The following is a 22,275-nucleotide window of genomic DNA, read 5'->3' as shown; positions in this document are numbered from 1 at the left end:
AAGCTCTGGGCACTGCGATAGTCCAACAAATCTCAGACAACAGGCACAGTTTAACACCTTGAGAGAAGGGGGATCTGCAGGAAACAACCACACTCTTTTATACACCCAACAGAAGACAGCATCTAGAGTATAAGTAGCAAAATTCCAATTATATATAGCCAAGAATAATTGAACAGACTCCCTGGGTTATAGAATTGAGATACTTCCTCCCAGTGGGACAGAGATCAAAAGATTTTTCGTAGAGGCTCAAGTCATATATGTCTGTATGTAAATGCATATGTTTATATAGTAAATGAATGTTGTCATTTCATTCTTGCCACCAATTAGCTATATGACCATAAACAAGCTGCTTCCCTTCCCTGGGTTTCAGCTTTCTCGTCTATAACATGAAAAAGCTGGATCTGATGATCTCTAAGGTCCCTTCCAGCCATAATATTTTATTAGGATTCCAGATGGTTACTGGGGGTGATAAAATTTTTTGTCAACTTATAACTATGTTGTGTAAATTATTACGACATTAGATTTTTCTCCTCTTAGGAACTGCCGTGTGAAAATGACCCAGCAAATGCAGAATTTACATCTTTCTCAGTCAAAAAAACATAGCGCCCCATCATCTCCCAGTGCTGCCAAACGCCTGTACCGGAACCTCTCTGAGAAACTGAAAGGGAGCCACTCTTCGTTTGATGAGGCCTATTTTAGAACAAGAACTGACCGGCTGAGTCTCAGAAAGACTTCGGTGGTAATAAAACTCTTTATTCTCATCTTGGTTTGATTAGTGCAGTTGTGTTTGGATTTAAGGAGACACTACGATGATCCACGTTTACTTCAGAACCTGATGTTTGCAAGTTTATAAATGTTGAAAGTCAGGTAAGGTAGGAACTGCACGTATATATGTTAGCCCAAGTTTAAGTGACTGTGAGATTTTCCCTTTCTTTTTCTTAATTTCTTTTCCTTTCTTTTCCCTTAGTTTTTCTTTCTCTAATAGACCAAAGAACCCACAAAATAGCAGCTTGACAAATATGGAGTTTGAGATTAAATAGGCTTTCTGAGAGATCCAGTGTTCATTCAAATATTGAATGAACAATGAACAATATTTTATTTACTTATTTATAATGTTTACCCCATATGCTTTCCAAAGGCATTCAAGACAGAATCCAGGCAAAAAAAAAAAATGCAAATGTAGTATACAATGGTAAATAAATCAATAGTGATGGTGATTGTGGGGGACAGCAAGGGAGCAAGAAAGGGAAAAAGAAAGAAAGAAGGAAGGAGAGGAGGGTGGGAGGAAGGAAGGAAGGAAAAAAACTAGTAAAAGAAAATAGTGGGGATGGAAAGAGAAATAGATATATGAAAAACCTAGGCCAATACAGTACCTAAAATTTATCATTACATTTACCTCTGAGTTCCTAGTCAGTCAAAGCAGATGGGGAAGGACAATTGGTAATAGCGTTCCATTAGCTAATAACTGAAATATACCAAATGAATATCTTCCTGTTGCTAAGTCCTCTGGCCTCTATAAGATGTCATAGTGAATTATGTAATGGAGAAGAAAGAGTAGTATTGGGGATGTTATAAACACTCTCACATAGCAGTTTCTTATACTGCCCCTCAGTAAAAGCTGAGGGCATAATATTAACATGCTCAGCGAGGGTATTTCTGCAGGGGGTAATGGCACCATTTGTTTGAGCTTAAAACAGAAATAAGCCCTAGCCTTTCCAGATAGAAGCATACTAGAGTTTGCCAACAAAAGCATGGCAAAGGAAATGACTTAAGAGTGAGAGCAAGTATGGCACATGAGAAATTAGACATACTAAGAATCACAAACAAATACACAACTGTGTTGTTTGGACAGGGCAGCATTTTAACTTTGCTCATTTGTTTTCTAATTTGTTTTCTCATTTCAAACTCATCTTCTGGGAGGGCTTGGTTGTGGCTGAGTTACGGCCTAAGCATCAGAGGCTGTTCAGCTTAGCAGATTGTTGACAAAACACTTTTCCATTCAGCAGACTGCCATGTAGCAAAGAGAGCTGCATATCAAACAGTTCTATCCCCTGGGTCCCCATTGTCAAAACAAGCATTTGCATAATAGCTTTGTATTTTCCTCGAATTTCATTCATGTGTTATGCACTCAGCTAAGTCGACCTGTAGTCTTTGATGGGGAGAATCAATTTTTGATGAGACGTAAAATAAAACCTGCCAACCTAAATATGTGGTTATTGAAGACCTTCCACATTTTAATCAGGCAACCCCTATGCTAGCTCAGGACCATTGCTATTTCAATGTGTTTAAACACCTGGCAACTCTTGGAGAAGATACCAGATAAATGTATGAATAGTATATGTGTTGCTCTTATCCCATGAGCTACAGAAATATGTATTTGAGAGAATTCTAAAGCTTTTCTCCTTTGCTTATTATTAATCCCCGAAAGAACTTTTCAAAGGAAAGACATTGTCTTTAGCTATTCTATAGGCGATTTGTATCCTATGAATATTCAACTTTTGGCCCTCTCAGGCCCCAAAGCAATTGCCACCAATCCACTGAAACCCTCCCTGGAAACCACCTCTTAAGCCCCTCACCTGAGGTCTCAGAAATGCCAGTTATTCGGTGGCTGGGGCTCAGGGTTGAGAAAGTGTAGAGGTTAGTGTAAAGGAGTCTAGGAGTTAGGGAGTCAGCCTGCAGGCAGTGTGGACCTACCAGAGATCTGTAAATAAGGAAGGGACATGTAGCAGTGTAAACTTTAGAAAGACCACTCTTGTATCAATATGGAGTAGGGAATGGAGGAGACTAAGACTAGCAACAGGTAGGTTATTGCCATGATCTGGTAACAGTCTGAGAAACAGTCAAAACACAGGGATGGAAAGGGAGGGGATGAGTTTGCGAAACAGAGAAAGTGTATTCCAAGCTAGTCATAATTTAAATTACCTGTGCTATGCTACCTATGCAAGTGTTTTCCAAACTATGTTCAGTAGAACCTTATTCCAGGACAGTTAAAACAAATATAATGAAAAATATGTTCTGTGAAAAAATATTTGCAACAGGTCATATTTCTCACCTATTAGAGTCATAATTGCATGTTAAAATTACTAAAGGGCTTGAGAGGTCTTACAATAAATTAATGCAGTAACTTGGTTTAATCTAATGTTTACCAAATTCATTTGACCACATGCTACTTTCTTCATAGAACACCTTATAATGGCCTACTGAACAGTATTCCACAGAAGACTGGTTTGAGAAAAACTGATGTTTGCCCTTATCTATAGACTGTATACTATATTGTCTCAATGCATCTAAGTGTACAGATCTTTTCAATGTTCACTAAAAAAGATGGAGGGAGGGTCCAATAGTGTTTACTTCGGAGACCTTGGAATAAATAGCAGTTATACCACTTATAAGTGGGAATGCAGTCAGTCCCTAAAATTCAAAACAGCTAGGCCATGAAGACAAGCCAGTCTGTGAAACTGTGCTAACCTGCTTCATTCTTTTCCAGAACTTCCAGGGCAATGAAGCCATTTTTGAAGCAGTCGAACAGCAAGACATGGATGCTGTGCAGATCCTCCTGTATCAGTACACATCGGAAGAACTAGATCTCAACACACCTAACAGTGAGGGATTGACACCTCTGGATATTGCCATCATGACCAACAATGTGCCCATTGCTAAGATTCTTCTGAGAACAGGGGCCCAAGAAAGTCCACACTGTAAGTAAACTCAAGAATAAAACATGTACTATTAAGGCCAGACCACAGCTTTATGCCACCAAAACAGCCATTGCTGGCCCTTAGAATGAATGGTTGACTAAGCATAGGCTCTGAAATCCTTTACATGTTTTCATGAACTTTCATGCAAACAGTGATAGTGTTTATCAGTCTAAGCATCAAGTTACGTTCTAAATAGAATACACAGAATGTTATTGAAAAGGAACCTCAAAGAAACTTCCGCTTAAGAATTGAATGCAAGTTTCAAGATAGGTGAAATACCCCCAAGTGAGGCTACAGCACAGGACATATACACAGAAAAAAGAATGAGATAGAAAAGAGAATGAGTATGTGTGTGTTCATGTCTTTCTGTCCACAGTCAATATGGTGGTTCCATTCATTCATTTACTCATTCAACAAAAATGAGGAAAGGGCATGTTCTAAGTACTAGGAAAGCAGTGGTGAGCAAGACAAAACTCTCTACACTCAAAGAACTTACACACTAGGGGAGGAGATTTCCAACAATCAAGTAAATAGATAAATTAATATATAAATTCAAATAGTGATAAATACTATGAAGAAAATAAAGTGAATGAATGGGTGGAGATTGATGGAGTGGGGACTATTTTAATAGGTTTGGGCAAGAAAAGTCTCTCTAATGCAGTGACACTTGAGCCTAGTCCTTCCTAGGCAATAACAAGGAATGAGCTATGAGAAGATATGGGGTCAAATTTTAGGCAGAGCGAACGGCAAATAGAAAGGTTCTGAGGCAGGTAGGAATGAGATTGCCATATCTGAAGAATAAGAAGGCCAGTGTGGCTAAAGGAAAATGAACATAGGGGAGAGTGATGGCTGAAGGAGAAGTCACAGGGACCAGATCACACAGGAGCAGATTAGCCAAGGTGAGAAGTTTCACTTTGATTTTATGTGTGACGGGCAGACAGTGAAACAGTTTAAGCAGATGAAAGACATACGGTTAGGACTCGGTGCTGTCACTGCTGGGGCCCAGGTTCAATCCTTGGTCAGGGAACTAAGATCCTGCAAGCCACGTGGCGTGGGAAAGAAAGAAAGAGGAAGGAAGGGAGGGAGGGAGGGAGGAAGACATATTCTGCTTTACATTTAAAAAAATCACTACAGCCGTGTGTGGAGAATACACAGTGGTTAGGGCAACTGTGAAATTGTGAAAACCAATTAGGAGGCTATTCTAATGGTCCAGGAGACAGATGCCAGTTGCTTGGACTAGCACCGTAGTGACATTGATGGTGAGCAGGGGTGGAATTCTGAATGCATTTTTTAACAGCTTTATTGAGATATAATTCACGTGCCATACAATTCACTCACTTATCGTGTACAATTCAATAGTTTTTAGTAGATGCACAGACTTGTGCAACCGTCACCACAGTCAATTTTACACCATTTTCATCACCCCAAAAGAAACCCCATACCCTTCAGCTATCTCACCCCAACCTCCCCACTCCTCCCAGTCCTGGGCAACCACTAATCTACTTTCTGTTTCTATAGATTTGCCTCTTCTGGACATTTCATATAAACGGAATCACATCGTATGTGGTCTTTTGTGAATGGCTTCTTTCTGGGTGTAGTTTGAAGTAGAGCTGATAGTACTTACCACAGAGAGCTGATCTCAGGTCATAGACCCCACCCAGGAGTGGATGGGGTAAAATCATATAGCCCTTGCCCTGTGCCAGGCACTATTCTGAGCACTTTACATGTATTGACTCCTTTAATCCTCACACAACATTCTGAGGGAGGCACTCATATTCCCTTAGGTGCAAACTCTCTGACCCAATGACCGCAATGGCTCTGAGCCTCAGTTTTTATGTTTCCTAAAAGAAAAAAGTAAACTCATCAAATTGTTAGTTTCACTAATACTGATTCACTCACTTCCAAGTGGTGAGACCCAGAAGGCTGAGAGAGAAGCAAGCAAATATATAATTAGAGGTCACATCTCTGCTCCTAAATGTCATAAACCCCTGCCACCCAAAAACTAGGTTACAGAGGCAGAACCTTGTATCATAAAACTCTTTATTTTAAAAATGCTAAACTCACCACATCCATGTCAAAAAGAATGAGGACTTGGGTTCAGTAGCATTGGGGCTCTTCAATAAGAGCTCCATCATCAAGGTGCTGCTTCTTTTTCGTGGAATTGGAGGATTTGGAGGGATGGGCAAATAAGGATGGAAGAAATCAAAAAGGTTTATTTGCTGCCTTCCAATTTATGTTGCAATAATGTCTGTCCTAAAGATGCAGTGAGAGAGCGGTGGAGAGAGAATCAAGGGGTCTGAACATAGAGAATGCAGACTGAGCCCCATTCTATAGGAACAAGGAGACCATTCATCCAGATGTTGCCTGCACTGAGCTGGATGAAACATTAGTCTTACTTACCTGAGACGCTGCAAAGAATTTCTGCATTTTCCATGAAACCAGTAATACTCCCAATCTCCCCAATCCCCCTTGTGCATAATTAAATCTCCATAAAATAACCCAAGTACTAAATATTTAGTTAAACCGAAAGCAAATTCATTCAAAAGATCCCTGGTTTTTCTCATTCCCTGTGGGATGATAACCACATTATCATCACAAACTTATAAAGGACAGTGAGAGAGAAACCCAGGCTTTAGCTTCTAGGAAATATGACACCTAAGTCACCTTGGCCACCCAAAAAGTTAAAGAGATAGGATCACGTACAGACTCCCACATGTGTAAAAATGGCAAAGGACTATTGATTGAGAACCTATGAAATCTCCACATACATTATCTCCAGTTTTCACACTAGCCCTTCAGGACGATGTTATTAACTCCATCTTGAAGAAGAGGAATTCGTGATTCTGAGAGGTTAAGTGACTGACCAAAGGTCACACATCTAGCAAATGAATAGGGATGTCAGGGATTCAAGTCCAAGTGTGTGAGATACCATGCCTGGAATCCTGCTGTGCAAACTCACTGTCTTTCCAAATAACTAATAAAGAAGGCTGTGGCCCCTGGGCCCCTGGGCCCCTGTACCTTTCCCTTTGTGCCTTTGCTAAAACCCTATGGTGTATTTCTTTGTGCTGTTCTATGAGCTGAGATGCCATTCCTGTTGAAAAAAGGCAGGATAGAAGAACACAGTCTGTCTTCAGGGATTTTTAATTCACTTTATGTATCAAGTACCAGAGAAATCAAATTGCTTCTGTGCGTGAGTATGAGCCAGCCCATGAGAAAAACCAGAGTCTCCCAGCTAGAACCAGACAAGCAAGCACCCACTGCAAATTGATCCCCAGAAGCTGCAGAGGCAGGATAGAAGAATGAGGTCTTAAGTTCTTCGAGTATTTTTTTTGCGGTATGCGGGCCTCTCACTGTTGCGGCCTCTCCCGTTGCGGAGCACAGGCTCCGGACGCACAGGCTCAGCGGCCATGGCTCACGGGCTTAGTTGCTCCGCGGCATGTGGGATCTTCCCGGACCAGGGCACGAACCCGTGTCTCCTGCATCGGCAGGCGGATTCTCAACCACTGCGCCACCAGGGAAGCCCTAGAGTATTTTACACATTGCAGAAATGCTTTTGCTTGCATCATCTCATTTGATCCTGACCACTGGCTTGTGAGATAAGAGTTAGTTTCCTCGTTTTGATCAACGAGGAAACTGAAATAAAGTCAAATAATTCATCCAGTGCTCCAAAGCTAATAAGTGGTGGACCAATGATTTGAACCCAGATCTTCTGGATTAAATGTTTTGGTATTTGTGGAAAAGCATTAGCACACTCACTGTCACACTGTAGATGTTCAAATCCTTCCTTCCCTGACTCCCCATCTGTCCTCTTCTAATGCCAGTGAAATATTTCAGGATTTCTAATAGGGTAAATTTTCTGTCTTCCCTTCCCCTGTATGTTCCCTTCTGAACACAGCTCAATACTCTTTTCACTATGCCAACCAAAGATCTGACATAACTCAGAAGAAAGTCCTCTGTAATTCTCTCCCTTTCGTAACAGGAATCACAAAGACACAGATCCGTTTAGGGATTTACCTCCTAAGCCACTGGTCAGGCATGTCTTCTGGGCTTTAGCCCCTGAAATCATAGAGCTATATGAAGGTGCTCTGAATAAACATGGCTTGAAATTCAACCATATACATTTCCTTATTCATAAGGAAAGTTCCAGAAGTGGCCACCCAAATCTTCACACTGCCCCAAGTTTAAATATACACAGAACCTCGGCCTGCTCATTAGATGAATATACTATCTTTATTCGACAACTTTATTCTGTTCGTCCCACCTTTAGGTAAGCAGCACAAAGTAATATTCATTCCTTCTAGGAGAAAACATCAGCCATTGTTGAAGTAGAATCCCACATACGTGTGCCGAGCTCAGGAAACAGGCCCAGGACCTGAAAGGACTAGCGCTAGTAAAGCTAAGGTACAAACGTACTACAGGATACCTGGGGGCTATACTTTTGATTTTTTCATCCATTCAGTATCCCACTTGCCATAACTCATACTCAGTTGAACAACGGCTGAGAAACACTTGCTCCGTAACTTTAAGTCCCTCGTCATAAACCCCTCCCTTATTCTAACTCATATCCTGCCTCCACCCTCGAATCACACTTCAACAGTCTCCAGGAAGAATATACCGAATCATCAGTGAGGTCCTTGCCTTTCTGAGGCTGCTATCTATTTGGCATCATTTCGGCTCTACGAACAGTAACCATAAAGAAACTAGTTCTTTTTGGATACCTACCATGGGCAAATCTGGTCACTCACATGGATGTTATCTCATCTTTGACCCCAATACCTGGCACATATGTAGGTGCCGATAAACTTTCAGTTGAAATTTCAGTTAAATTTTAAGCCCTGCCTTATACTGCTGGGAACTGCAGGTATCGAATTTTAGCACATACACACACACACACACACACACACACACACACACACTATGTGTACAGTGCACATGCACACATACATACGTGCACTTGCACACACAATGTATGAAGAAAACTTTGTCTTCAAGTAACTTACACTGTGGGGAACCTGTTGTTGTTGCCATTATTGTGTTTTCCAGGCACTGTTTTGAAATTTGTTTGCAGACGTAGCCTGACTGTGTTTATTTTCACACCGATTAATAATATGGCAGAATGCTCCTCATTTTTAGCCTTTCTGCCCTTTCCTATAGCTGCATTGTCCCTTCTCGCTAGACCCTCTCCTCTCTCTCTCTCTGCAATCCTTTGTGAACTCCTCTCTCTCACTTTCCCTTGGATACTGCCTGTGGAGCTAGGAAATGTCTCCCAGAATTAGTTATGTTCAGTTACTTCATAAAATATGATCGCAGAGTAGCTGTCATCTGAGTGTGGTGCAGACACCAATGTTAAAATTTTGGCAGACTGGTCAGGATGCACCACGATTTCTGCAGTAGTCAAGGGTCCATGTTGGTGCTGGGACTGGTTCAGGGCACGTCTAAGAGGTGTGACTATAAACTAATGAGGCTGGCTTTATGTAAACAAACACACCAGAAAGTCTACAATCCACTTGAATGTTATCCTTTAAGAGGGTCCACATGGGAGACCCCACACTTGGTCCAACAGTGCTGCCATTGCTCTAAACGCTTTTGGATTTGTCCTCAGAGCCGGTTTATGAGAAAATCTGACTCATTGCTTAAGAGTCACATCTGATTTTTGTTCCAAAACAGCATTGCTCAGCGCCATCACCCTCCATGTACACCAGCCTTGGTTTCCAATGATTTAGAGAGGTTTCCTGAAATCACATCCACCCTCAAAAGACAAAGATTTGCAACCATTATGACTGTGTAAAGAGCAAGCCGTAGGCGGCTTGCTAGAATGCGTCCCCAGATGTTTTGATCTGCGTCATTAAAATAGGTGTAAAAATCCTCACCCCGACTTACAGACTTGCTCCTCCTCAAACCTCATCTCATACTGCTCACCACTCACCTGTGATACACCAGCCTCCATTCCATTCCTTGAACATTCCTCACTATCTTATTAGAAGGCCTTTAGATTCCTATTCCCTAGGCTTGAAATGATCAAGTGCTTTTAATCTGGATCATTACTCAGTCTACTCCTTCTTAACATTTCACCTTAAATGTCACATCTTCAAGAGAGGCTTTCTTTGGCCACCGAATCCAAAGTCGAAAGTCACTTTCTAATCACATTACTTTTTTAGTTTTCTGTATGGCACTGAAATCACTGTATCATATTCTTCTCAACGTTTTGATTTCCTTATTTTCTGTCTCCCCTGTGTTAGAATGTAAACTCCACAAGAGCAAAATTTGTCTCATTTGTCACTGTATCCCCAGCAAACAGAAAGGCACTCAAAAAATGTGTGTTTAATTGAACTGAATAAATCCCAAGGCTACGTTCACTTGTTTTGAAGGGTGTGAATATATTACTAATTTTTGAAGGGAATGATTTTACTAAATATCAAGTGAATTTATCTCTCTTTGTTTGTTTCCAAATAGTTATTTAGACATCAGGTGGCCATAGCCTAAGTTCCAGTCACTTGCTCTTCAAGAGTTGATAACTGTCCTTTCATTCTTTTATTTTATTTTTTTTATTTTTTTATTTTTTTTATGGTACGCGGGCCTCTCACTGCTGTGGCCTCTCCCGTTGCGGAGCACAGGCTCCCGACGCGCAGGCTCAGCGGCCATGGCTCACGGGCCCAGCCGCTCTATGGCATGTGGGATCCTCTCGGACCGGGGCACGAACCTGTGTCCCCTGCTTCGGCAGGCGGACTCTCAACCACTGTGCCACCAGGGAAGCCCTATTTTTAATTTTTAAATATACGTGCGACACAGAATACATTCTCCTTGCCAAAAATTAAAACATATAAAGTTTAAAGATATCTTTGTTGGCCCACCCAACACATACATGTGCACATGCACACACTCACTATCTAGGTTCCTGTCCCTCAATTCTGCCAGCATAACCATTGCTATCCTCTAAAGGCATGACTGAGCCAGAGGATCCACCACCAAGCTTCCTCAGAGTGACTGCTGGTGAGACCTGTGTTCCTTCCTGCATGGGCCTCTCCACAGTGCTGCTACTTAACATGGCAGTTGGCTTCCCCCAGAGCAAATGATTTAAGAAAGACAAAGAGACCAACCAAGATGGAAGCAACAGTCTCTTCTATAACCTAATATCAGAGGTGATATATTATCATTTTTGCTGAATCTTGTTATCTCGATGACCAACATAGATCAGCCCTGGTACAGGGTGTGAAAACTAGGACACACTAGGGGCCCTCTTGAAGGCTGGCCACTCCACTACCTATCTAAGATTGTTGAGAATTAAATGTAATAGGTTTAAAACATTTCCCTGGCACATTGTAAATGGTCAAAAAGATTGTTAGCCAATATAACTCTCTGAAACAAAATGAAACAACACAAGATTTGCTGGTAGAGAATTTAAACATTTTACCCATCTGTTGTATAGTGTTGTGAAAATAGTGTCCAATATAGGCACTTTTTAAAGTTTGTAGGATTTTATGTTCTAAAACTATACTAACATAGGCATATGACTGTTGGTACTTGAAATGTGTTCCAGTCCAAATTAAAATGTGTTTTAAATGTAAAACTTACACTGAATTTTCAAGACTTAGATACCAAAAACTATATTAAATATCTAATTAATAATTTTATACTGATTGCATGTTGAAATGATAATGTTTGGATCTGTTAACTAAAATATATTATGAAAATTAATTTCACCTATTTCTTTTTGCTTTCTTAATGTCACTACTAGTCAATTTTAAGTGACGTGACTCATACTGTATTTCTATTGGACAGCATCGAAAAATCAGCAGAAGATAAAGCTATCTTATTTCATATTTAAACTCCCTATGATGTCATTGGGTAATCTGCTTTGGATTTTCTAAATAATTTCTTCAAGTGTTTTGTGTGTTTGTTTCAGAGAAAATGTCCATTTGCTCCCCTGGAGTTGGGGAGACCTGGGCAGGAAGTCCCTTTCTATGTCAATGGCTCTGGCTTCTTAAAGAGCAACAATTACAACTTAAACTATGTAATATGGACTTTGTGAATCCACATTCTGCTGAAAATAGCAGAGAAAAACATTCCAGAGCCCCATGTCCAGGGTGTAATGAGTTCTAGGAGAAGAAAGTTCACAGTAATTAAAATGAAACAATCTCCAAATCACTAAAACCTTTTGGAAACCACACTCTCAAAGTCCTTGGGAAAACCTGAAAATAAGACAACGGGTTGAAGCCCAGGTGAAACCAAAGTGAATTTTGAGCCTTGAACCTTATCAAGACAGGTAAACTTCAACTTACGCTTTGAGTTTTTGAATTAAAAAACATTTAATTATTAAAATACCTCCATATTATTTCCTTTGACATTCCTAGCTGACAAGTCAGTTGTGAGGTTGTTAGGAGATTGTCATTTATGATCAGCAAAGATAAATTTCTTTTTTTTTTTTTTTTTTTTTTTTTTGCAGTACGCGGGCCTCTCACTGCTGTGGCCTCTCCCGTTGCGGAGCACAGGCTCCGGGTGCGCAGGCTCAGCGGCCACGGCTCACGGGCCCAGCCGCTCCGCAGCACATGGGATCTTCCCGGACCGGGGCACGAACCTGCGTGCCGGGTTCGTGAGAATCGGCAGGCGGATTCTCAAACACTGCGCCACCAGGGAAGCCCGATAAATATTATTAACTGCTATTCTTGGTTGCCAAGAGGATATTGGCTTATAATCAAGGGTTATACCTAAGTGACCTTGTTTTCTCTTTTGAAATAACAGGGTTGAAATTGACATGACTTAGTATATAATATATTTCTGGATGGTAGCTAGAACAGAAAATTTTTATCCTGGGCAAGAGTTTTTTTTTTTGGATGGAAGAAAACAGAGCTATTTTATAAAAACGAGTATTTGATTTATTTTTGTGTGCCTCTTAAAAATATAACACAGATTAATAGGTTTAATAATAATAATACAAACCTCTACTAATTGATAGTCTTCTATGTAAGATTATCACAAGGCCACCCTGGTGAGCAGTGACTTCCCCTCATGAAGGAAATCATACAGGGCCAAAGGTACTATAGGAAGAGGCACTTAAGGCTGATTGTAAGGATCCTTGTAACACTGAGGTTAAATGATTGTCTTGGTGCCCCATATTTCTCATCAGTGAAAACAAGGAAAATGCCAATAACAATAGAAAAGTTGTTGCTACATTGCGAAATGGCATATCATTAGTAACGGGCAAAGGTATTTCTTTAAGCAAGTCAAATGAATTGTTCCCTAAAAGCCTCAGTTAAAAATTAAAATTAGTTTACATTTTACCCTCATTATATTTTTCAAGCTTTAAGCAATTATCAACTAGGCCCAAATTCACCAATTGCAGGGCAAAGGCAAAATTAAGAAATGTAAGGATAGTAAGTAGTTGGCAATCAGTAGGTTAGATTCTTTTTTTTTTTTTTAAGTTCTTTTTTTATGTGGACCATTTTTTAAAGTCTATTGAATTTGTTACAATATTGCTTCTGTTTTATGTTTTTGGTTTTTTGACCATGAGGCATGTGGGATCTTAGCTCACTGTCCAGGGATTGAACCCGCACCCCATGCCTTGCAAGGCGAAGTCAACCACTGGACCGCCAGGGGAGGCCAACAGGTTAGATTCTGATGGTGAAGAAAATCCACTTGGTCTGATTATTATTTATCTGAGGATTTAAACAGTAGCCATAATTGTATTCTTTGAATACCAAGTTCCTGCCCCTCCCCCCACTCCCACCCTGTAGTTAATTAGCTGGGCAGGTCTTATAACAAATGCCCACTCAGAAACCCTGGGTGGTAGAAATGCTGCTGATAATTAAACACCACAATAGCACGGAGCCTATTTCAGGAGCCGGCCAAGTGGTCCTGCCCCAGCCGGACAGCTCACCACGCACTCACAGACCCTCTATTGTGCTGGCTATGGCTGCACAGAGGGATAGCTGCTTGACTGGAGAGGGAATCAACTGCAGTAAGAGTGAAAAGACCAAACCTTGCAAACAGATACAGGAGTTCTGGACTCAAAATATCCAGAGGGTAGAAGTGAAAAGACAATGGACCCAAGAAAAAGGGAAGTGGATGGGCGGGAAAATTAATCACAAAATTGACATTAACCTTTCTAGTTTCTATATCCAAACAGCCAACCAAAATGAGTTCACCAATCGTGTGCCAAATTGCCAGATAGCAATTAGAAAACTGCAATACATAAAGAACAGGTTAATTTGTGTTCCATTTAGGTGTAGCGGAAGTTCACTAAGTTTAAGGTTTTTAAGGAAACCTTGGATCATCATCCCACCTCCCTGGGTATCAGTTTCTTTATCTTTAAAAATAAGGGGGTTGAAAAGGTTCTCATTCTGGGGTGGAAACAATAGGAATGGGGCTCCCCAAACAATTCCCAAGGTGTCAAAAATTTAACCAACACATCATTACTCAAGATAAAACTACAAGTTCTAATATGATTATCATATTAACTTGATTTTCCTTAAAACATTAGCCCAGTTTGTTAGGTTTGATTATCTAATACTGAAGAGATGCTTCTATTGGCAGTTACACAGGTCATTATTCATAGGGAGAAAAATGATTACTTTAAGTCAGCTGATTTGGCAGTCAATAAAGAAAATCCTTCAAAAGAGAGTGGTTTATTAAACTATTAAAAAATCCATAGGATAAAAATAATAAAAGGTTTGCTTGGTGAAATGGTTTGAAACCATTGGCTCAGTTAGTGCCTCTCCAACTCATGCATGGAATTACTTCTAACAGAAGCAAGTGAGTAAGTATACTCCCAGGGGCATCTGGGAACTTCGCCTGGGGAAAAAAAGAGAGAGAGAGAGTTCTATAAACTTTCTTTTATTATCTTCATTTTTTAAGAAAATGTTCCATTCTTCTCCATAATAGAAGTGTTTGTTTTAACTTCTAAATAATTTGCTTTCACCAAAATCTGCATTGAAAATTTGATGCTCCAGAAAGACACGCATATTTATTCTGAGGCTTCAGAGATGCCCACTGCACCCCATCAACAACACCACCATGCTATGCTGCATGTTAGGTATCTCACTTTGAGAAGCACAGGTATCTAAATGATCTTGGAAAACTTACTTGGCTATAAAATCCTGTGTATCTTCCTTGTTATTCTATGAAGAGGTGAATGCTTTATCTTAAAGATACAGAATCCCCTTACCACTACAACTCAAATAGCATCAGGTCTACAGTCTAGAAGTAAAGGCAAAGTCTAGAAACAAAATGTTTTGTGCTAGGAAAAGCAGGAAAAATTTCCAGGGGGAGCCAAGCATAGCTCAAGAGAAGCTGTCCATCTGAAATGCCACCTGGAATTCACACCAGTAATAACTGTTGTGGATATAAAAATTAATAGGGGGGATTTCATAGTATTAGAAAAATTTATTTTTATAAATCATGTGTCTATCACCCAAGTGTTGACGCATGCATGCAATTCAAACATCAGGCTTTCAATAAAAAGCTCACTGAATGACTTAGCAAAGACAATTCCCCCATTTTCTCCATAATTTGGAGTGGAAGGAGGTGGGGAGAGTGTAGAGGGTGCAGTTACTGGGTCAATTAATCAACCTGAAAACTGTGACACAAACTCTGACGCCTAACCTATGTCTAAAAATACACAATGTATACGAATTTGTTTTAAACTGTCAATGCCTATATTTAGGACCTTACCAGCAAGGCTATAACGAGACTGTGTTTGAGGGCTTCAGTCACAGCGCAGACTCTAGCATTAATCTGAAGTTAGTTAAATTAACAGCATTTAGTACTAACTTGTCAATCTCACTGCTCCAGGAAATTGCACCTTGAGGCTGCTAATATTGCCAATTTTTCCACAGGAGTATGCGCCCATGTGTGTGTGTGTATGTGTATTTTTTTTCTCCAGAACCTCTGTGTTCATACACCATCATTGCTTCCCTACATCCACAGCACTTATATTATCATTTATTCTGGCCTCCTTTAGCCTTCCCAAGGGATTCTGCATAGTGTAGCTGCTCAGTGAAAGAGTTTTTTAGCTTTATATTTGTTTGTTTATTTTTCTGTCATGGCTCATGACTGAGGCTTTAAAAAAAAAGTGTGACAGTATTTAGAGTACATGATTGACTGCTATAGCAACATTCATTAACCATGACAAATCTGCAGCAAAACACAGTCCTGAGTGTTCTAAACAGCAACTTTAAAAAGAAAGAAGAAAGAAAGAAAAAGAAAAAGACTCAACTAATTTTTCATTGACCTCATCTATAAATAAATTTAGACTGACGGTGAGCAGGGGCAATAATAAATTAGTATTCGTTTCCCATAATTAATGCAAACATGCCTATATAACCACTTAATTTCCATTTCAAAATATACCTAACAAACTTTCACTTGCATTATCTTCATAATATTTTCTCTCTGGATTAGAAGAATGAAATGGTTGGATTTCTTTCCCACCCACCAGGGGGAAATATTGTTTTGGTCATACAGAATGTCAACCACATGTTGGTGACAGATCTGCAGAGCTTGACTCTGATCCGTTTCATTATTTGTATGATCCTCTACCACATGCCCATGCTAAGGCTGTCTTCTTTCTCTGTCACCAACCAGGAAGGGCTCCACTGAAGTGACCAAGTGACCACCTAGGCAGGCCCTCACATGCATGAGTGCTGCGAGTAGACAGCAAGAAGCAGACTCCCAACCTGACATAAGGATTTGAAATGTTCTATCATTGACATGAACGTTCACTCACACAAGGGAAGGTTGGGTAAACAATATGTGAATCAAATAAAGATGATCACACACTGAATAAAACAGAAATAGCAAGGCTGACAACCTCTCTCTGCAAGAGGAGCTAGTATAACTTGCTCTCTTGGGCATGGGCATCTCCAGAAACCATTCCTCCAATCAGACCACAATCAAAGATCGAACTGATCAAAGATCAATGTCTGACCACACCCAAGTCACCCAACCATCAGGACTCACTAGCTCTACTGGGACAGCAATAGTGGAACACTTTGTTAGCAATAAGTAAATTGATTAACAAGGACGAAATTACCACTAAGACACACATACAAAAAATCTCTATGAGCTGGGAAGAATATATGAACAGAAGAATTCAATCAGGTTCTACAAAAACAAACAAACAAAAGACACCAGAAACAAAAAAAAAAACAAACATATTCTTCAGCAGAATGCAACTTGCCTCATGGATGACTTTTCTTAAGGCCTTCCTAGTCCTACAAAGCTTTTACCCCTTAGTGTTTGTCCCTCTGAAGATCACGGAAACAAACGTGTGCAATGTGAAACAGAAGTGGGCCTCATGCTAGTGGAATTCTAACTAACTCTGCTAGGCAGCTATTTAGGCCAGAGGTGGGAATATCTTAAGCTGATAGGTGTACTATCAGCTAGTTGTGTCACCAATTAGACCTTATCATAGTAAGAGAGTTAATAATGAACATAGATTCCACTTTCCCCAGGCATTTTTAAAAACCCCATAGTAGACTCTCAGATATCCTGCCAACGAAGTAGCATTTCCCCAGAAAGAAAAGGGAGTCACCCCATTTTTTTCCCTTCAGTTGTCAGCCTGGAAAGCCGAGCGATGCACCTCAACACACTGGTGCAGGAAGCCCAGGAGAGGGTGAGTGAACTGTCTGCTCAGGTGGAGAATGAAAGATTCAGCCTGGACAACACAGAGAAAGAGAAACAACTGAAAGCTTGGGAGTGGAGGTACCGACTCTACAGACGCATGGAAACAGGCTTTGAACATGCCAGTGAGTATTAGCAGAGCACTTGTACATTTAACTAGACTGAACCCTGGTTTGAGACAGCCAGGCCTTCTTTTACTGATTTTTTGCAGCTCTACAGGGTCATGGATGGCTGTTGTCAGCCGATGTGGAGCAAGAGCTCTGGGAGGCTGTAAAAGGATCTTTTGTCTTGCTTAATTTTCGGGCTCCTGATAGGTTCTCTGACAACAGCCATGAGGCTTTAGTGCTGCTGGCTTCCCTCCACCATGTCACACTCATCTAGCACTTTCCACCCGCTACACCCTAATGCCTAATGACTTGGATGGTCTGATGCCCTAAGTGCCTATATTTGGGGATGTGGAGGTGGAAAACCATTTGTTTGCCTATTTGCCCAGTTTCTGCTTCGAGCTCCAGTTTAAATTGTTTTCAACTCTCTACTATATACAGCTTATATAAACTGACCTTCAGTTAATACAGGCAACAGAGAAGGACAATCAACCCACAAATTACGCTTCTGTCTGCACTTCCATTCTCTTTACCAGTTCTTTTTGTTAGTTTAAGAAAAGCCTTGATTCTGGATAATACTCATTAGCACTGGAAGGTACTGCTTAGTGCCGCCCTTGATATAAAAATTCATGTAAAATCCGAACACTGGTAAAACATTCAACTCTTATTCCAACAGGTGATCTTATTTAAACAATAAAAGCTAAAAATTAGGCTTGACAATTTAAACATAAGGGAAAGATAGGTTCATTAGGTTGGGAATTATCCGCCTCTGCTTTGTGATATAAATAAACACCAAAGGCAGGGAAATTCTTGTTTTCTGTAGTATTGTGTACTAAATACCAAATCTAGGCCTAATCCTTTCTCTTGAAGCAAACAGCTTAAGTAACATGCATCTCTTTAGCAATGCTGATACACGTTTTTTTTTTTTTTAAGATATTCAGCAATGATTTCAATAAATGTATTTACTATGGTACCTCATTCAGGACAGATTACTACTAGGATCAGTCACATTTTTAGGCTTGATGCCATTTTTAGAAATTTTTCTAAATTACAAAACATCTTCTGGGTGTTAAAAAGTACCTAGAGTGATCAGAAGTCCTTTAAAACCTGAGGTTAGTGGACATGACATTTGCCCATGAAATCTTTCTTAGAAAAATAGTACCTGATGTAATTGGAAGCAGTCTGAGAGCAAGGCAAGTTAGCATTCCATACTGGCAAGAGCCCAGAATTGGGCATCTGAAGCCATGGGCTTCCATCCTAGCTATGTCTTCACTGTGTCCTTGAACCAGTAATTTGGGCTCTTTGGGCTGCAGTTTCCTCATCCTTAAAAGTGGGGATGCTGTCACTCGTTCTTTCTACCCAACAGGCTTGCAAAAAGGCTCCAACGAAATGATTTACATGAAAGTACTTTATGAAATGTAACAGTCTCTATCTACGATGTCGGTTCCTGCTAACGCTTTCTGGCCTCCTCTCCACTAGTCCAGCCCAATCTCCTATTGTGTTTCTAAGATAAATTGAGAAGGCTTAACTGGTATTACTTACCCCTTCAGAAGATGTTCTAATGCTCAAATAAGACCACAATGGCAAGGAATAAAGGCCATTGAGACTTCTAATGAAGATGTTCAAAAGCAAAATCTATTAGGCTCTACAAACAAATGTTTCCATAGTGTGTGTTCCGGGGTACCCTTTGAAGAGGCAGGAACATTGTTTGAAAAGGATTTGCTATATTAAGACCCTTGTGCTTCTCCTTCTGTCCCAGGAGCCCCTGAGGTGCCAACCAATGCTTGTCTCATGGTAACCAGCAGCACATCACTCACTGTCAGCTTCCATGAGCCTCTTAGTGTCAACGCAGCTGTAGTAACCAGATATAAAGGTACTGGATTCCAAATATTTTTGTTACTGCTCCTTCTTAAAAAACAATCCATCGTTTGGGGATCAGTTGTGCATTTTGTATGTTTGTTTTTCCTGCTGATGGTATTTTTTTCATTCTATTTACTTTTTTTTTTTTTTTTTTTTTTTTTGCGGTACACGGGCCTCTCACTGCTGTGGCCTCTCCCGTTGCGGAGCACAGGCTCCAGACGCGCAGGCTTAGCGGCCATGGCTCACAGGCCCCGCCGCTCCGCGGCATGTGCGATCTTCCCGGACCGGGGCACGAACCCGTGTCCCCTGCATCGGCGCCACCAGGGAAGCCCTATTTACTTTTTGGAGTTGAAATATTTCCATAGGCAGTCAAACACAGAGCAATAAAGTGACTAAGTCACAGACCCAATTAATATTAGTATTAATATTTCACTCTTGTTTGCAGAAGGCCTGCTCTGTGCGTAGCATACGGTTCAGGACAGGACTGAGTAGGACACACTAAAGAATCAGCCGTGACTTACAGGCCTTAGAGGCTAAGATATGGAACATACTAAATAGGGGGCATATAAATTAATAGCTGTAATAGCAGGTAACTAGGGCTGAGAACTAAAACAACAACAACATTGGAGGTCAGAAAAGAAAGAGGGATGGTTACATGACAGAATCAGAAAGGCCCCAGGGTAGCAGTGGCAATCGGGCCTGGTTTTCAAGGACAGCTGGGATGTGAAGCAGAAGATATTGGAAGGAAAGTGAACGCCAAGTGGAGAGAACAGCGAGCAGAGGTATAAAAGCAAAAACATGCCAGAACAAGTAGAAGGGAGTAAGGGAGCTTGCAGTGGCTCCAGGGGAGGGTTCGTGAGAAGAAGCAGTGAAATGTAATTAGAAAGTGAAACTAGGGTTATAGGAGGAAGGGGTAGAATGAGGCTTGAAATCAAGATTAAGGAATTTAGACTTTATGTGATGAACTCTGCAGACCACTGAATAAGATAGGGACAAGATCAGAAGTAGAGTTTTCAAAGATTTAAGTTCAAACACTGTGTATGATGTATTGGAAGAGATATGGGTTTAGAATAAGGAAGTGCATTCGGAAGCTATTCAGAAGAGAGGTCACAACAGCCTGACCTGACTGCTATAGCAGCACTGGGAAAGGAGAGAACCCACAGGAGAGAGATTTTATGGAGATGCTATGATGATAACAGCCAAAGCTTACCTAGTGCCTATGCACCAGGCACTGTATAAAGCCTATATATGTATTAACTCTATTTATTCTTCACAACAACCCTATAAGGTAGGTACTGTATGGTTCCCACTTTGCAGATGAGAAAACTGAAGCAATGAAATTAAGGACTTGCCTAAAGACTTGCAGCAGAGCCAAAGTATCACATTATGTTGACTCTACATATGGAAATACCCTGAACGGTCCTAAAACCTGATAAGACTCTACACACATATTCCAAGATGCCAGGCCATATTCCAAGAATTTCTGTGTTCAGGTCACTAGGACTCCCTTGGGCCACAAAAATGTCCAAGTAGTATATGTGCCTCCTTTCTCCTTCTAGGGCCTGTTCCCAGGAGACACTCCTGTGTCTACCCACACCCCGTAGCTTTCTGAGTTACTTGGAATTTTCCAGATAACTCCACTCTGTTTGTAATATCTTAGGTAAAACAGCATTGAATTGGTTATCACTTTGGGTTTTCTGTATTAAGCTAAGAGAAGGCAGCCTGAGGCTACTAGCAACAGCAAATAAATGAAGCCACCAAGAATGGCTGCCCACAGCCATCCTTCAATACAATTCTGATACTTTCTCTTGGTTGCCAAGACTTTTCTGAAATTCAGAGCAAGTGTCTGCAGGCAAAATTAGACATGGGCATTTTCCTTTCTTTCTACCTCTCTCCAGGGCTTTGATAAAGGGTTTCATCAATGCTGCCCAACCTGACATTTTCTTACATTTGATTAGTGAACTATCAGGAGCTAATTTATCCAGACCATCAGGTATATAATACCTGACCATAATGCCAGCAAATTCTATCAACATTCACATATTAACACATATCATCTCAGGAGACTTGCATTTGGGGGAGGTTGAAACGAAAGGTCACAAATGGGTTTTGTCAGTGACTGGAGGGGCTTAATTAAGCATTATACATAGAATTGTCTGTTGCATTATGGAGTAGGTTTCCCTCTGTTAATTTATAAGGTTATAAATTGAGTCCTTAACCTGACTGCTCTCAAGGGTTATTTAAATTTAAAACAGCTGCCAGACTACTGTACCTAGAGACAGCAGGACAGTTTTTAATTCAGGGTTGAAGTAATTATTTAATTATGAAAATATTAGCAAAATTACCCTGAGACAAGGCTATTTTGTTTGCATTAAAAGAGAAGAAACAATTAAGAAATCCACAGAATGAGATGGCAATTATCTAATTGGTTAGAGGGAAGGTTTAACCCTGCAGGATTTAGGGTTTGGCACAAACATCTCATACTGTTCTCCAGAACTTCTGGGTTCAGCAAAACCTCAAGCCTATTTTGACACCTGGATGTTTTCCCCCTTCATGCTTAAGCCAGTTTTTGAAAGAACATCTGAATCCTTCTGTTTCTCTTATTTACACTCAACTCATCAACATGTCGGGTTTTGTTTTGGTTTGGTTTGGGTTTTCTTTTTTCAAAAAAAAATGTTTGTTGATATCCAGAAATATTTTAAAGAGCATCTCTTTATACACCTTCTTCAGGCCCCGAGGGCAATGCACCAGGCCAACTGCCATCACAATTTGGAGATTAAAGGTGTAAATTTCAGCTTAAAACCCAGAAAACAGTTTTGAGTGAGACCCCCTGGACTTTTCTGCCTGCATCTTCCCTGAAAACAGAAAAATGAAGCTAAGAGAGCTACAGTCTCTTTCTAGGTGTTTCCTCCTTGGACTCAACGAGTGCTTGCATCTTTTGGTCCCATCTCACCAGGTTTCATGACTTATAGAGCAAAACTAGACTTATTTCAGAT

General features: G+C 40.5%; 1 protein-coding gene across 1 annotated transcript in view; it reads left to right on the top strand.

Annotated features, from left to right (window-relative positions):
- ANKFN1 (ankyrin repeat and fibronectin type III domain containing 1) overlaps positions 1 to 22,275 on the top strand; it is a 442,590-nt gene that overhangs the window by 300,186 nt on the left and 120,129 nt on the right. The window contains exons 4-7 of the mRNA XM_059048917.2: positions 538 to 739; positions 3,488 to 3,698; positions 17,246 to 17,440; positions 19,179 to 19,292. Coding sequence (XP_058904900.1) covers positions 554 to 739; positions 3,488 to 3,698; positions 17,246 to 17,440; positions 19,179 to 19,292 — 706 coding nt within the window. The 5' untranslated portion in view covers positions 538 to 553. The remainder of the gene's footprint in view (positions 1 to 537; positions 740 to 3,487; positions 3,699 to 17,245; positions 17,441 to 19,178; positions 19,293 to 22,275) is intronic.

Source organism: Kogia breviceps, chromosome 19, assembly GCF_026419965.1.
Source record: "Kogia breviceps isolate mKogBre1 chromosome 19, mKogBre1 haplotype 1, whole genome shotgun sequence".
In the NCBI taxonomy this organism is placed as follows: Eukaryota; Metazoa; Chordata; class Mammalia; order Artiodactyla; family Physeteridae; genus Kogia; species Kogia breviceps.
Note: the sequence above shows the minus strand (reverse complement) of the source record. Positions and strands in the feature narration are given on the sequence as shown.